The sequence below is a fragment of the Rissa tridactyla genome, chromosome Z (assembly GCF_028500815.1).
Source record: "Rissa tridactyla isolate bRisTri1 chromosome Z, bRisTri1.patW.cur.20221130, whole genome shotgun sequence".
In the NCBI taxonomy this organism is placed as follows: domain Eukaryota; kingdom Metazoa; phylum Chordata; class Aves; order Charadriiformes; family Laridae; genus Rissa; species Rissa tridactyla.
In genome coordinates this window covers 64,955,908-64,970,625 of record NC_071497.1, presented here as the reverse complement: position 1 = coordinate 64,970,625, position 14,718 = coordinate 64,955,908, and the positions used below count along the sequence as shown (strand labels likewise).

Here is a 14,718-nt window from a genome sequence, read left to right as displayed (position 1 = left end):
AGCCTCCTTGGGCAAGGGGAGCGGAGGGGAGAGCACGGTGGTGGTCCCTACCCACACGTCTCCGGGCAGCGCCTCGATGGGGAACACTGGCCAGAGCATCCCTGCAGAGCACCCAGCCCAGGAGAAGGGTGCCTCAGGAACCACGAATGGACGGGTTTGTTTAGACAAAACATGGGTCCAGGAAATAAAGACTAGCATATGCTAAAGGACAGGAACTAAGAGAAGCAAAGGGGGCGTTTTGTTTTGTTTTGTTTTTTTAATTAAAAAATCCTACTTAACCTTCTTTAGTGGTGGAATGCATCTTGTGCTTTGGGTGGGGAGAAGCACAGAGGCTGTAAGTGCGTACACCGTGTTTGTTGCCGGCGTGGTGGTCATCGCAGGTGTAAAGCCATGCCCGGGGATGCCGGCTGCTCCGCGAGTACCCCCAGTGCCACGCTTCACCTGAAAACCCTCTTTTTCCTGCCTCTCTCTGCACAGCTCTTCTCTTCCTCTGCATGGTATCATAAGGCGCACAGATTGGCTGTTACTCCCCCATCACGCTTCCCCGTGGTCTCTCTTCTTGCTCAATTTTAATTGTGTGTGACTGTTTAGGCAGCCTTCGCAATAAAAGAAATATTTGTAACTTGTAGCATTAGGGGAGATAACTTGGGGTATCAGTGTAGGTTTTTCTTCCTTTCTGCCCGTAGGAATCTTAGGCTGTATAAAAGCATTAACTTTGGAAAACTGTCACATTATGACTGAAATGGCTAAACCAGAAGTTTGAAACAATGAGTGGAGTAGAAAACTGGAGGAGGTTTGTGGGGCTGGAAGCTATAGGCAAGGAGAGGAGAAGGTGGAAGGTGGAGGAGATGCAGACCAGGGCAGATGTGTGGGTACCGTGCTGCGTTTCACCCCCGGCAGCAGTGTGTGCATGGAGTGCTACAGGATGGTCCCTTGTCCTCTGGGAGCTGCATGTGGCCCTTGGGCACCTGGGGGTGGCTCGGGGTGGTGGAGTGAGGGGCTGCTTGGTCATCCTACGGCTCCTTAAAAAGGGGGTGTTAGAGGAGCAGTTGCATCGGGCTCATGTTCTTTAGAAACCTCAATTCTTGGTACTCTTAGGGCGAAGCAGTGATGTGAAATCAATGTGACGCCTGGGTCTTGATCGTTTTGTGTCAGTGCATGGCTGCTCTGCCCCTCCAGTTGCTCCTTGTTCCTGTGCGTAGGAAATAGGACATAAAAAAAATTGCAGTACACTACATGTTTAAGAAGAAAAATCCTTATTTCTACTGAAGGGTTCCTGGTTTTATTGTACTTTATGGGGGCTTGCTGGCTTTGGGTATTTGACCGGAGAAGTCAAAGCAACGGCACCTGAGCTCCGTCTCAGCGCTCTGTGTAAGCGGCTGTTTGTAAAATAATGATTTGTATTATTGTTGCAGGCACTTTAGTTCTAGTTGAATTACCAACTGATTGAATGCCCATAAGAAATGGCCATCAGAATACATTGTCAGAGGGTTTCACTCCTGTGTTGGGACACGTAACGTTGTACCGGCCTAGCAGGGGGAGAAACAAGCCTTTGTGGAGCTCACCTCAGGAGACTTCACCTGCTCGTGGGAGACTCGTGGTGCTGGAGTTTTCTTCTCTGAATAAAAGAGAGTCTCGGTGTGGTGTTCACTTACCACTCAGTTTTCTGTGCATTGAACTCTTCCCTTGTATGCTGACTGTCCCGTTAGAGCATCCACTGGTGGATCAGGTTTGAGCCGCTTCACAGTGTGTAACCAGGAATCATCTTCTGTTTATCACCTCCTTTTTTTTAACCCTCTTCTTTCTGCCTTTCTCTGCGCGTCTCAGTGTGGGGATGAAAATAACTTCTGGAAAATTTTTTCCACCGGTTAATAAATGACCATTTGTGTTTGGTTTCTAGGCCGAATTCACCAAGCTATGGTAACATCCCTAAACGAAGATAATGAAAGCGTAACGGTTGAATGGATTGAAAATGGAGATACTAAAGGAAAAGAGGTAAACTTAATTGTTTTAGAACTTTTCTGTTCTACAAAATCTGCGCTCTACATGAATGTTACTTTTGAATTTGCACTGGAAACAAAAAGCTAGAAATCTTAATTTACTTGATGATTCGTTGCTCACAGACTGTTTTGCACGGAAGCTGTTGGGCAAATGCTGATTTTTGTTGTATTAAATTTGACTTCCTGAGCTCTGTGTCATAGCTTTTAAATAGTTCTTTTCATCTGTTGATTTTGAACCAGATTACAAAGGCTGACCTTGTTATCCTCTTTTTACAAGTAGAAAAATCAAATTTTTGAGAGGGAGAATGACTTGCAGTTCAGACAGGAAACTAGTGGGAGAGCTAGATTAGCAATCTTCTTGTGTTTGTGTTATTGAGGAATTGAACTGCTAGTTTGTTTGCTTATTTATTTATTTTTGGCAATAATTTTCCAGCCTTGTTGCCTTGAGAAATGGTGTCTTTGTGTGTAACGCTTTGCTATCCCCTCTTCCTTTAAATTTTGAACTATGTTAGTCAGTTTCAGCTGAGATTTGGAGAAGCATCTCAAAAATAATTACACTTCACTGGTTTTGTGAAAACACAGGAAAAAGAAAAAAAAATTGTGAGAAAGTCCTGGTGATCTCATCAGCTGAGCTCATCCCTCTGGATACAGAGAATCCATACAGTAGTGAGGTCTTTGAAATATCCAGTCAGGGGAAATGGCAGCCTATAGAGACCAAAGCTATTTAAGGTTTTTAGGAAACCAAGCTTCAATAGATCCGAAGCCAGCTATTTTTAAGATCCTGCCCCTCCTCCCTTACATTTTACAGCATTTTGAATGAGGAACACTGAAAATTAAAAAAAATAGCGTGACAAATTTGACATGGTTTCAACTGTGCGTTTATTTTTTGGGTCGTTGTAATTTGTCTGTTTCTTTATACTGCCTGGGAAATTTCAAATAATTGGGATGTCTGTCTTTTTATGTTGCAGAATGTCTTTCATATTTACCACAGTAACACTAGCTACACCTGCTTTAATTTAATAATTTTACGAAATTACTAATATCTATTGGTGATTTTGAATTCATCCCTTTTCTGAAGGGTGTGTTTTCGACTAATACAAAGACCAAAGCTTATGCTGTTTTTAGTGAACATAAAACAAGATCATTCAGGTTCTAGAATTAACAAATTATGGGGTAGAGCCACTAAATATATTTACTGTTTAATCTCAAACATAATAGGAGAAATTGAGAGAGTTAATATTGTTTTAAGACTCATCAATGCATTTTACATTCTTTTACACAGATTGACTTGGAGAGCATATTTTCACTTAACCCCGATCTTGCACCTGATGAAGATATTGAACCTAGTCCAGAGACACCACCACCACCTACTCCATCAACCAAAGTAAACAAAATTGTGAAGGTTGGTAATATCTACGTAACATGTTCACGTTAAACATACAGTACTCCTATACATGCTGTTACGCTTGAATTTTTAACTTTAATTTTTGTGTCTGTGGAGCTGTTTGATAACTGTGTTCCTTCCTTTTTCTTATGGTGAATAGGGGTTGCTAAAAATTTGTTAAGAATAGGTTTGGCAGAGAGAGAGGTAGGAACTAGTATTTATATAACTAAATATATCTCAAGGAAAAATACAGAAAAGGTTTTGAAGATTGTTTTGAAACAGTACATATAGTTCAAGCAGCCTTCACCCTAGGCCCTTCAGGAAGGGATTTGGCAGCAACGCTGTATTGCTGATGTCATGTTTTTTTCATTCACTGTAAAGAAGCAGAGGTGGGGCTGTAGTTTACATTTTCAATAATATGGTGATTGAATAACAGAGATTTTGTTCTTTATAGAGTCGACGAACTGTGGCATCTATTAAGAATGACACCCCTGGCAGAGATAACAGAGGTAAATGTTATCTCTTTCCATTTCCAGGAAGTAAAAAATATGGGAACATTTTAACCTCCTGCTCATCTAATATTCCTTAATAGTTCTGCATTTCTCATTCGGTATGTATGCATGTGACACGTAAAAGACATGGTAGATCACTCCTAGAATTATTCCTATGTATATTTACTATTTGTACAGTATAAATTCCTATTTATATGCAAGTTTAAGCAATGTAGCATTAGGGAAGTCAAGCTTAATGAACTGAAGGTGAAAAAATTTGAAGTTAATTAATTACGCAACATTAAATCATCTGTGGACTTTTCCAAGTTAAGGCATCCTCAGTTTGCTTCAGCTTAATTGAGTGTTTCAATATACACTAAGTAGTGCACTTAAAATTCTTATGCTTTCAATTTTTTAACTTAGCTTTGTAACAGTCTGTGTGTAAACATTCATTCAAAGAGTACTTAAGCTCTTCGGGTTATTTCTTACTCTACAGTTAATAGCAAAAAATCTGCAAGAAGTGCTGAAATACCGCAGGAGGATAGGTGAAAAGTATGTATTGGATGAATACAGATGTAAAGTCTCTATAACATGAGAAAGAATAGTTACTGCTTATTCTTTTCATTTTCTCTCCTGTGTTAAACTAAACTAGCTTGTACTGATGATGGTGATGGTTCTTCTTCCAAACATTAATCTACTGTCATTAATTCAGACTAGATTCCAGTCCATTTGTTTAAACTTGAAAAACAAGCGGACTTGCATATCTTTTGCAACTGTTCATTCTCTTCTGGTGGTTGGGACCACTTTCTCCCTGCTGCCATTTGACTCTGGGGGTGTTAAACACATGGAAAATCCCACAGAGGGGATAATTTTTTTCAAACTAACATGGCTTAAATTTGAGACATCTTACTGATGGGCTCTCCTCACATCCATACACATCATCATTTGTAGTAAATGATCTGTTTGGTATGGGATAACCCCATAACTTGTATTTTGATAGGTCCTATGCATCTTACAATTCACAATCAGCCTGAGTATTTGTTCTTTGTTGGTCTTGTAATTAAGCTTTTCTCAGCACACTGTCTTATTTCGTGTAATCAATTTCTGCTATGAACTAGATCTCCTGCGGCATTTGGAATGATCTGGGCATTTGTCTTGTCTGTCCCGCTCAGTACCTTTTTCCATAGTTGTCTCCATGTTGCACAGTGAACTGGCCTTTGTTTGGAGTGTCGTCTCTGGCTGCTAATCAAAGATGATACCTTCACTTTCATACTCTTCTGGCAGACCCTGTTAGGAGCATGTGCAGGAGAAGGGCCAGCTGAAGCAAAGCTGTTCGAAGCAACCCTTTGAAAAACAATTAATAGCATTCAGCTCTACCAGAGGGGCTTGCATGCTCACCACTCCCACTGCATTCACTGGGAACAGACATCACTGCATCTTCAGAAATTGGCATCCTTAGCACGTGTAGAATCAATGCATAAGTTTAGACATATCGATTGTGTCTGTATCCCTTCCAGTACAGAAGGTTCAGTTCTTCCACTCACAGATTGCGCTGCAGGTTGCTGCCTTTCATTTGTATCCCTTTGCACCGCCAGAGATTGCAGGCTCCATGGGGTGGGACCATTTTGTAATGCCTAGAGAATGTGAAACAGCAGGGCTTACCTTCTTACTCAGTTTTTGGGTATAATCACAACAAAAATAAAATTTTAGCTCTTTTAAGCTTCAGGAGTGCATATCTCCAAGTACATGCTTTATTGTATGAGCATAATAAGTTGTACTAATTCTGCAGTAGAGTATTTAAAAATGTGCACGTGCAGCATTGGTACTTAATAATTATGTTGGGTATAATACAACACCAGGATAAAAAAGGCCGCATACCAAATGTCTTTATTAATAGATTTTCTACGTGTGTGGCTCCCCTTCACCCTCAGTAAATCGTTGTGTCTGGAAAGGGGCGCCATTTTATCTTGTCGTAGCGAAGCGTGTGGGAATGGGGTAGAGACGTCACTCTTCCATGTCCAGATGAGCTTTGTGCTTTTCCTTTGCAGTGGTTGGTTCTGCACGTGCGCGGCCTACTCAGCTTCCCGAGCAGTCTTCCTCCTCTCAACAGAATGGTAGTGTTTCAGATATATCTCCAGTTCAAGCTGCAAAAAAGGAATTTGGACCCCCTTGTATGTAAACCGTGTATCAAGGATTCATTCATTCTGGGCGTTACATGTACATTCTCTTGGATTATGTTGTTGTCCATAAACGACAAATGGTCTACGCGCGCAGTTGTCAGTGGGCTTCCTCGAGGGGCTTTTTCAGAGAGCTGCGGCTAAACAAATGTTCACTTTTGTCATAGTTGTTGTGGTATTTGGAATTTGTTTTTCCTTTATCTTTTTTTTTTTTTTTCAATCATGGTGATGTTGTTTGTTCTCTTCTGATTTGCCTGGGCTTTCTTTGAATTCAAACCCAAGAGATCACATGTATCTGTCCGAATATTTTTTGAGGGTCATTGTCCTTATATTTTTGGTCGCATGATTATTGTCCCATTCCCATTACTTTTTTATAATGTTATAATTTATTTTTTGAATTTTAGAAAATAAGTTGCCGTAATTATTCTGTACTGATTTGCTCGAAAAGATAGTTGATTTAAATGCATTCTAATTACTGATAAATTAATATAGTTGAAATGTTACACTGTAAATACTAAATTCATCCAACACTGAAAATATTTTAAAATTCTATCATTTTCTTTAAGCACGTAGAAAATCTAATTGTGTGAAAGAGGTTGAAAAACTGCAAGAGAAACGTGAAAAAAGAAGGTTACAGCAGCAAGAACTTAGAGAAAAAAGAGCTCAGGTTAGTATTTTTAGCTCGGATGGATAGAAAACGTATGTCAGCAAGAGAATAAGTTTGCAAAATCATTGTGCTTTTTTCAATCTTTAATAGTTTTTATTAACTGTAATACTCTTGAAATTAAATGTTTTCATCATGCATATACGTTTGATAAATATTTTGGTGCTTGGTTGCATTGCTCTCCGAACTATTACTTTCGACAGTTTTCCCCCTCTTTTTCTTCCTACAGAAATAATTGCTTACAAGTGCTTATCTTGCCATGTGTTCTTTAGAGATCAAGTACTGATGATAGCTCTTTCCTAAGGAAAATATATTGTTGAAAATAATCAAATCTTTAGCTCTTAGATAGGGCTGTTATTCTACAGGAGGTATTAAAACATTATGATAAATTGTTCTTTATGATCTTTAATGCTTTGTAGGAGATCTATTCGATGCTCAAGTTTGAACAGTGACTTTTTTTTTTTCTTCAAACCAGCCTATGCATTTATAATTTACCTTTGCATCATGCAAGTGGCTTGGCAGCAAGTTGTTGGAAACTTGCACGAAAGAAATGAAGTTGCTAATCCTGTGAGAAGAATCTCTTAATATTAAATGACTTTCTGTCACAGTGGTGTAAAAGCTTTAGCAAAACTAGTAGGGTAATCTTGTTGGCAGCCCTGTGCGTATGTGTTAGTCTCTAAAGAGATACTACCAGTCCACTACTGACAGGAGAAGTGCCACCACCACGTAAATAATTCAGGCAATTTACTTTGTGGTTTAATGATGTTTCTAACTTGACCTAAAATCACCTATGTTGAATGCATGTTCTCTAATTTCCATCCATTTACACAAATGCAAAACACTAATACGTCTTTATGTGTGAGGAACAAATATTTTTTGGCTTTATGTATTAAAATACTTTGACGTGGTACTACACCTAAAATTTCCTTTTTGTCGGTCCTGTGAAGACTCCCTTTGCCTCTGAGTCTTAAACTTCTGTATGAGGAAGCTCTGTTTGTCTTGGTGACCTGTATGTACCTGTGCTTCATGTGGCTTTGTTTATTCCGTTGTTGTGAAATGAAGCAATAATTAGCCAAGCACTGTCTTCTAGTGGCCAAGACTTTTAAGCAGGGTGTGAAGAGTATCAGGCCAACACTTTTTCCGTAACAAGCAACTCTCCTTTCTGAATGTTAGAAGGAAAAGGAAACATTTCAGCAGGAAAGCATATTGTGGGGGCTTACTGTCAGCAGTTTTTGGTTCACTGTAGTCAGGGTGAACAACACCAAGGTACAGTCAACTCCTGATTACCAGCATGCAGTTTATCAGAGGTGAGGACTGTCTGTGTCCCAGGTGAAGAGACGTGATGAGCTGGCTCCCTTTCAGCTTGTTAACCCCAATGCAGTTGCTTTCTGAGAGCTCCTTCCACAACCAGCTGTGATCCAGAATTAGTTTGATATCATCTGGGGGGAACCACGCAAAACTTAATCAGGTCTGAGCACCAGCGCTGGCCATGTATGGCATCATCAGCATGTCCTCAAATGGTGTGAAAACTGACAGTCATGGGAAGAAATGACAGGATGTTTGATTGATTCTGCAGAGAAACAAGCTCAGCTCACAGCAGGCTCAGGCTTAGCAAGGCATGGAGGTGCTCCATGCATGGCCTCTTCTTTGTCCGTTTGCTCTGGTACTGATGGCTGCAGGTGTAGGGATGGATGGTCTTCTGAGCCTGGGTGTAGCCTACTGTGTATCCTTGGGATTGCTTCTGCTTTTTGGGGGGGAGTCTAGAAGCGTTAGAAGAGGTTCCAATGCATCCACGTAACTGTAGGTGTTAAAACTCAAGACCAGTAGTTGAATCAAGCTCCTTTAACCGGCTCAGATCCAGCAGGGTTGTGTTCGGAGCAGCTGGGCTGCCAGCACCATCCTCTGCGGTGTGTGCCGTACCTGTGCAATGGAGCGTGTCTGTGGCACCGCCTTGTCTCAGACTGGGAAGCATTGATTGTAATTGCTGTCTGCTGGTGTGTTGGGAGGTGTTTCTTTAGTATGAAGGTCCTCGCACAGGTGGGAGTAATTTCTCTTTCTTGGGAGACGGTTAACGAGTCCTCAGTTGAAAAGTATTTTCTATTACATGCCAGGCAAAAACATTAAATAAGAAAGCATATAATTGCTTTGCTTTATGATCAGTAAATTGGGTACGTCAGACTGGAAAAAGGCATTAAACTCGCCTTTGAGACATTTCTGGTATTTTGGAGAAAAAAAAAAATTCCAGTTAATGAATAGAGAAGATACTGAAATTAGTCCACTTCATGGGGGGGAAAAAAAGTACATTAGAAATTCTGTTGCTTTCTTCCTTAGGATGTTGATGCTACAAACCCAAATTATGAAATTATGTGTATGATAAGAGATTTCAGGGGGAGTTTGGATTATAGACCACTGACAACTGCAGATCCTGTAAGTACCCCAGCAACATGAAAATTTTTTATCCTATTCTATTTTTGTTATGTATGTTCAGTTTTTTCAATGTATACCTCTGTCTGTAAACATGAAAAAGTAAGTAGTTTAATATATATTAATGTTCATTATAACATGGGTTTATTTTTTCTGTAATTTGATGATATATGAATTAGTAGGTATAGAAATTTCTAGGTTACTAAATCATTGTTAATTGTTTTATGCTATTTAAATATCTTTTAACTATAAAATAGTATCAATACGTACTAAGTAGTCACTCAGCCTCTGTATTGTAAATTTTCCTGGGATGCTAGGGGATGTGCCTACAAAACCTTTAAATTCCTCTGAAAAATCCTGTTGAGTATAAAGATTAATATTTGATTTTGAAGGTGATGAGGGCCTTTACTTTGTGGAGAAGTCAGAGGAGCAGAATCCTTAAATGAAGAAGATTATCAGATCTCTGTGGAAATCAGATTGTGGCAATTTCTGTTGATAGCATATCTACACTGTTAGACCTGGATTTGCTTGTAATGTTCCGAGAGGTACCAGGTACCCTACACGATTATATCACTGTCCACAGGGAGCTTTGTTAATGTATGATTCTCCCTTTGGGGTTCTTGGCTGTTGTACAGACACAAGGGGCTTTTTATGTGTTCAGATGACTCACTGTCTTGGAAATTTCTCTTCCTTTAAATGATAGGTTAATTAATTCCGTAATAGAAGTAAAATAAAGTAAACTGTGGTATAACTGGAATTGGAGTATAGTTCACGGACAGGTTGTTTCCTTTGCAGATTGATGAGCACAGGATATGTGTTTGTGTACGAAAGCGACCACTCAATAAAAAAGGTATGGCCATTGAAGATTTTTCTGAATTTCTTTCTCTGAAAAACTTCTTCTGATAGCAGTATTACTTATGTTAAAGAGATCTAGAAATACTGATCAAAGGTGAACTGTTACAGAAGACAATATGTGTGACAGACCCAGAAAATTCATAAACTCGTCATAACTTGGGTAAAGATGAAAAAAGTAGTTTGTCACCATTTTATGGATTGGGAGCTAAGGTGCAGAGAGGCGGCAGTTTTTTTCCAAGGTCATCTAGGATAAATTTAGTTGAACTGGGAATTAATTTTACTGTAAATTCTTCAATAATCTTACAATGTGCTAGGATCACCATTCTTTTAAACTGTCCTTCAAGTGATCTCCTGAGCAGAGAGCTACCCAGTGAAAACTTTCATACACATTTTTTGTACATGTATTTTTATACTTTCAAATGGTCTTGAGTCAGACATCGAGGGAGCAATTCAGGTGCCTAAACGCTGATGTTTTATGACATGTTAGGTGCCCAAACGTGTCCAAGACATCCTTGCAGGGCTAGTGGATTACAGACAAACTGGAGATTGGTATCCCCTGGAACTGCTGTTCAGGGCTGGGCAAGATACCCTGGGGCATATGAAATGCCACTAAAAAAATACTAGGTACTGGAAAGACTCCCAAGTGACTTTTTTTATATGTGTTTAGTGTTACAACTTTTTTTCTTACTGCCTGTTCATCAGACTGGAGTCTGTATTACAGAAAAAAAAGTTCAGGTTTTGAACTCCAGTTAAATACCAATCTTTCATGAAGTTCTTTACTTTGAGCAGGAAATTAAGAACATAAATGCTTCTGGATTGCAGCCGGTCTGAATCCAGCTCTTAAGTCAGCTGACTTCCGTTTTGAAAGGTGTTTCTTTCCTTCACTTTCTATTGCATTTTGTTTATCTAAAGGACTCAAAGAGCATTGATCTGACTCTGAAACAACATGAGATACATTTATTATTTTTGTACTGTCAGAACTACACATTAAGGATTATCTGGAGCATATCCAGAGAAAAATGGGAGAATTCTATGGGAAGGGAAAAACATATGTTGATACCAGTATAAAGTTAGGTTTTTTCTTATTTTTTTTCCCTACATGTTGCGGCTCCCCCTACTTCATTTTTTTCTTCATTTTTACCTTTACTGTTTTCTTGTTCCCTGCATTTTTTTCTTAGTGATCTGAAAGGGATGCATAATCTCAAAAATTGTTTAATTGAAACTATTTTGCATAACCTATTTAATAAAGGCATTCAACATACAAGTCTGGTAGCAGCTGAGTTTCTGTTTCAGCAATAGAAGTTGTCTTTAATAAATATGACTTAATCTGATGCATTTGGGGGAAATGTCACCTTCTACCTTTGCTGAAGGTGGACAAAGTGAAATTACAGTGAGTGAGTGCAATTTGTCATGGGGCATGAGTTGGGATTCAGTTGTAGGATGTGATTTTGTGAAAGTTGCATATCTTAGGTATTAGTGGTTTGTAGCTGTAGAAAAATAGTTCAGAGGTGTTTGTAGGAATATGAGTGTCTAAGTAAAAGTGAGGTTGGCACTAAAGTTATTTTGCGTTTTTAAGAATAAGCTATAGTAAAAAGGTACCAACGAAATAATCTATGCAGGGGGTGGGCTGTAGAAATAATCTAGTACTCACATGATACAATCTTCTGAAAACACACACCTCATAAGAAACAGTAATTCTCACGCCACATTTTAAAATGGAAGAGTATAAAAGAATCTGAGATACTAGTGCGTAACCCCCTGAAGAGAAAAAATAGAATTAGTTTGTTTTGTCAGTCTCACAAACACAGAATTACCACCAAAATCTTTAGGTGTTCTCAGCACCAATTGATATGTGGATTGGCTTTGTACGAACTAGGTGTTCAGATTGACACTTTAAGATTTTATTTTAGTGACGTATATTTATAATTGAGAAATGTATGGTGGGTTTCAGAGACACTATTCCAAATTTTCATCAGCAAGGAATACAGGTTCTCAAAAAAAATACCTTGGAGCAGGTAAATGTCTTATTCCAAAAAATTGTTTAAGAAAAATCGTCTTCTTACTGCTTAAACTAAAAAGCTTTTGCTGCAAAGAATTGACCATCATACATCTCTTTTCATCACCATTCCTTATTTTTTTTCTCTGTGATTTCTGCAGATAATTGCATTTTATTTTATTGCAGTGCAGTTGAAAAATGGATTATATAGTGACTTGAATGCATATTTCTGTTGGTCTATGTCATGCAATGGGAACCATTGTACTGTTTGATCAGTATGTTAACTGATGAAAAGATTTCTATCTGATGGTATAAAGCCACATCAAATTCTTGAACTGCATGCCTCAAGAAATTTTACATAGAAATGCAAGTAGGTCACATTGGTGATCCGAACTGTACACACAAAGGATCTTTATTTTTGTGCATGTAATGGATCACTAGGTTCTTTGCTTTGCTGGCTTGCATCTCATACAACAATTAGCAGTAAATTGTAGTACTGTGTAGTAATTGCAACCTGGGATCTCACTGTTGAAATCGCATCTAGATGGCTTTTGTTCATTCCCAGTGATAGGAAGGATTATTAGCACTTACAGCTTTTTCTGCTGTAAGGTATTTTTTAGAGAGAATTTTTCTTTAGAGATATATTTAGAGTATATTTTAGGTTCCAGGAGGAATACACAAATCAAAATGTCTGTGTAGAATGAAAGCAATATTTTTGGGTTTGAAAGCTGTGAACATACACTGTAACATCAAGGATTTAGGGAAAATAAAAAGATAAAATTTTAAAATAAAGTATATTATTAAAGGATATGAATTTCTTTGTGTTTTTAAGTGTGTCATTCCTAGCTCAGTGTCCAGTTTCTTCCATAGAGAAGTTATTTCTAAAAACTCAAAGGATACGGCAGTAATCTATAAAATAGTATAGAAGCCCTGAAGAAAAAGAACTCAAGTCTGTGGAAAGTGTTATTACAGAATCCATAACAGGCTACAATGACAGTGCTATAATTAATGATCTTAGTTTTTCTAATCAGTTTTGTACAACATCTCTTTAATTTCTAGCAATTGGTAGGATAGGATGACGGGACTTCCAAGATGAAATCTCTTACTCAGCAGATTACTGTCTAGGCATCGGAAGCCCAAATCTATTGCAGTGCTGTTACTTGGAGGAGCTGTGTTATCTGAGATGTTATAAGAGTGTAAACAATGGAAAAAATATAAAAAAAAGAGATATGTTGCTAGTTAAATATTTATTTCACTTATTTTATAGAAACTCTAATGAAAGACCTTGATGTAATAACAATTCCTAGTAAAGATGTTGTGATGGTACATGAACCAAAACAAAAGGTGGATTTAACAAGGTACCTAGAAAACCAAACTTTTCGTTTTGATTATGCCTTTGACGACACGGCTCCTAATGAAATGGTTTACAGGTATGTGTATATGCCTTTTTTTTTTTTGTGACTCTTTTTTTCTCGTGTGCCTCCCATGTCAGTAACTGTGGGCGTACCTTGGTCATGGACTTTACTCCTATTCTCTGTGTTACCAGACGTGTATATTGCTACCTCAATTCTTTTGCCTGTTTACTTTTATTTTAACTCTTTATCCTGAATTCTTCGCCTGAAATGTCGTCTCCACCTCCATTGACATCAGTCCTGCCCTCAGTGCTCCTCCAAGCCCAGCTGGTTTCCAGGCTCTCGCGTGGATTGCCTGCCTCCTCAGCTACTGAGTATTTGAACAACTTCATGAGCTCTCAGTTTGCCTCAGGGTTACTGTCTTATTAATAGTGTGCGTGCCACACCTGAGGAACCTGAGTGATGGCTTTTGGTCTTCAGGAAACTTGGAAGAAAAGGACAGCCCCAGCCCCAAACAGCTTGCAGTTTCAATATAAGATAATCCAGAGATGGAAACAAATCAGGAGAGGGTGGAGAAAGTGTACCAAAAAAGCAAAAGAAGTTATATTGTTGTGTTGCTGAGATACCTGAGCTGGCTTGGCTGCTGGAGGCAGTCTGGCTGATGTAACACAGAGGTGCATGGAGCTAAGTTTTCTTGCTCAAAATGCCAAATCTTTCTGGTTTAAAAACAACAAACCCCAAACCAGCAACAAAGACACATGGCCACTTTCAGACCCAAGGTATTTGAATCTTCATTTTCTCCTTTATTCTTCTGTTTCACTCCCACAGCTGGCACAGAATAACTCACACAGCACTTTTTAAAACGCGTTTAGAAGTAGCCGTTTACCTTGTACAAGTCACTAAACGGAGGAGATACAGTAGCAGGCAAGCTTAGACACCACAATAGGTAATAATCTTGGTATGCGGTCTAAATGCTTTGAAGCTTTTTGCAGGTAATATTGGTATTAGAAAGGAATTCGATGAAGATAATTTTCCTTATGCTTGGAAAATTATTCCCATAGCCTTAAGGAGTAGTGACAGAGAAATATTTTAATTCTTGTTTTTTAATGTGACAACTGGGAAGTGAAAGTTAGCATCGTATCCTGATTGATGTTGGATGCTAACATCCTGTCAGTGGATAGCAGAAAATTCACCATAAAAGAATTATTAAAAAAAAAAAAGGAAAAAATGAAAAATTCTGTTTTATGTTTGATATAATTAGGAGGAGAAGGGTGGCAAAAGGAAAATCTATGTAGTCTGTTAGTTTACACTAACAAAGGACTTCTAAAGAGCAGACCTGTGCCCCTGGAGATGTCTGTCTCTAAAAGTTGTTTAC

At 38.6% G+C, this 14,718-nt stretch overlaps 1 protein-coding gene across 5 annotated transcripts in view; it reads left to right on the top strand.

Annotated features, from left to right (window-relative positions):
- The window catches only part of KIF2A (kinesin family member 2A), a 57,338-nt gene that overhangs the window by 19,435 nt on the left and 23,185 nt on the right, over positions 1–14,718 (top strand). For 4 of the 5 annotated variants that reach the window (XM_054186611.1, XM_054186612.1, XM_054186609.1 and 1 more), the window contains exons 2-9: positions 1,901–1,995; positions 3,283–3,402; positions 3,839–3,893; positions 5,924–6,046; positions 6,619–6,719; positions 9,048–9,143; positions 9,936–9,990; positions 13,259–13,421. In XM_054186611.1, the coding sequence (XP_054042586.1) occupies positions 1,918–1,995; positions 3,283–3,402; positions 3,839–3,893; positions 5,924–6,046; positions 6,619–6,719; positions 9,048–9,143; positions 9,936–9,990; positions 13,259–13,421 (791 nt within the window). In that variant the 5' untranslated portion in view covers positions 1,901–1,917. The remainder of the gene's footprint in view (positions 1–1,900; positions 1,996–3,282; positions 3,403–3,838; positions 3,894–5,923; positions 6,047–6,618; positions 6,720–9,047; positions 9,144–9,935; positions 9,991–13,258; positions 13,422–14,718) is intronic. The other variant, XM_054186610.1, reaches the window with a different exon arrangement.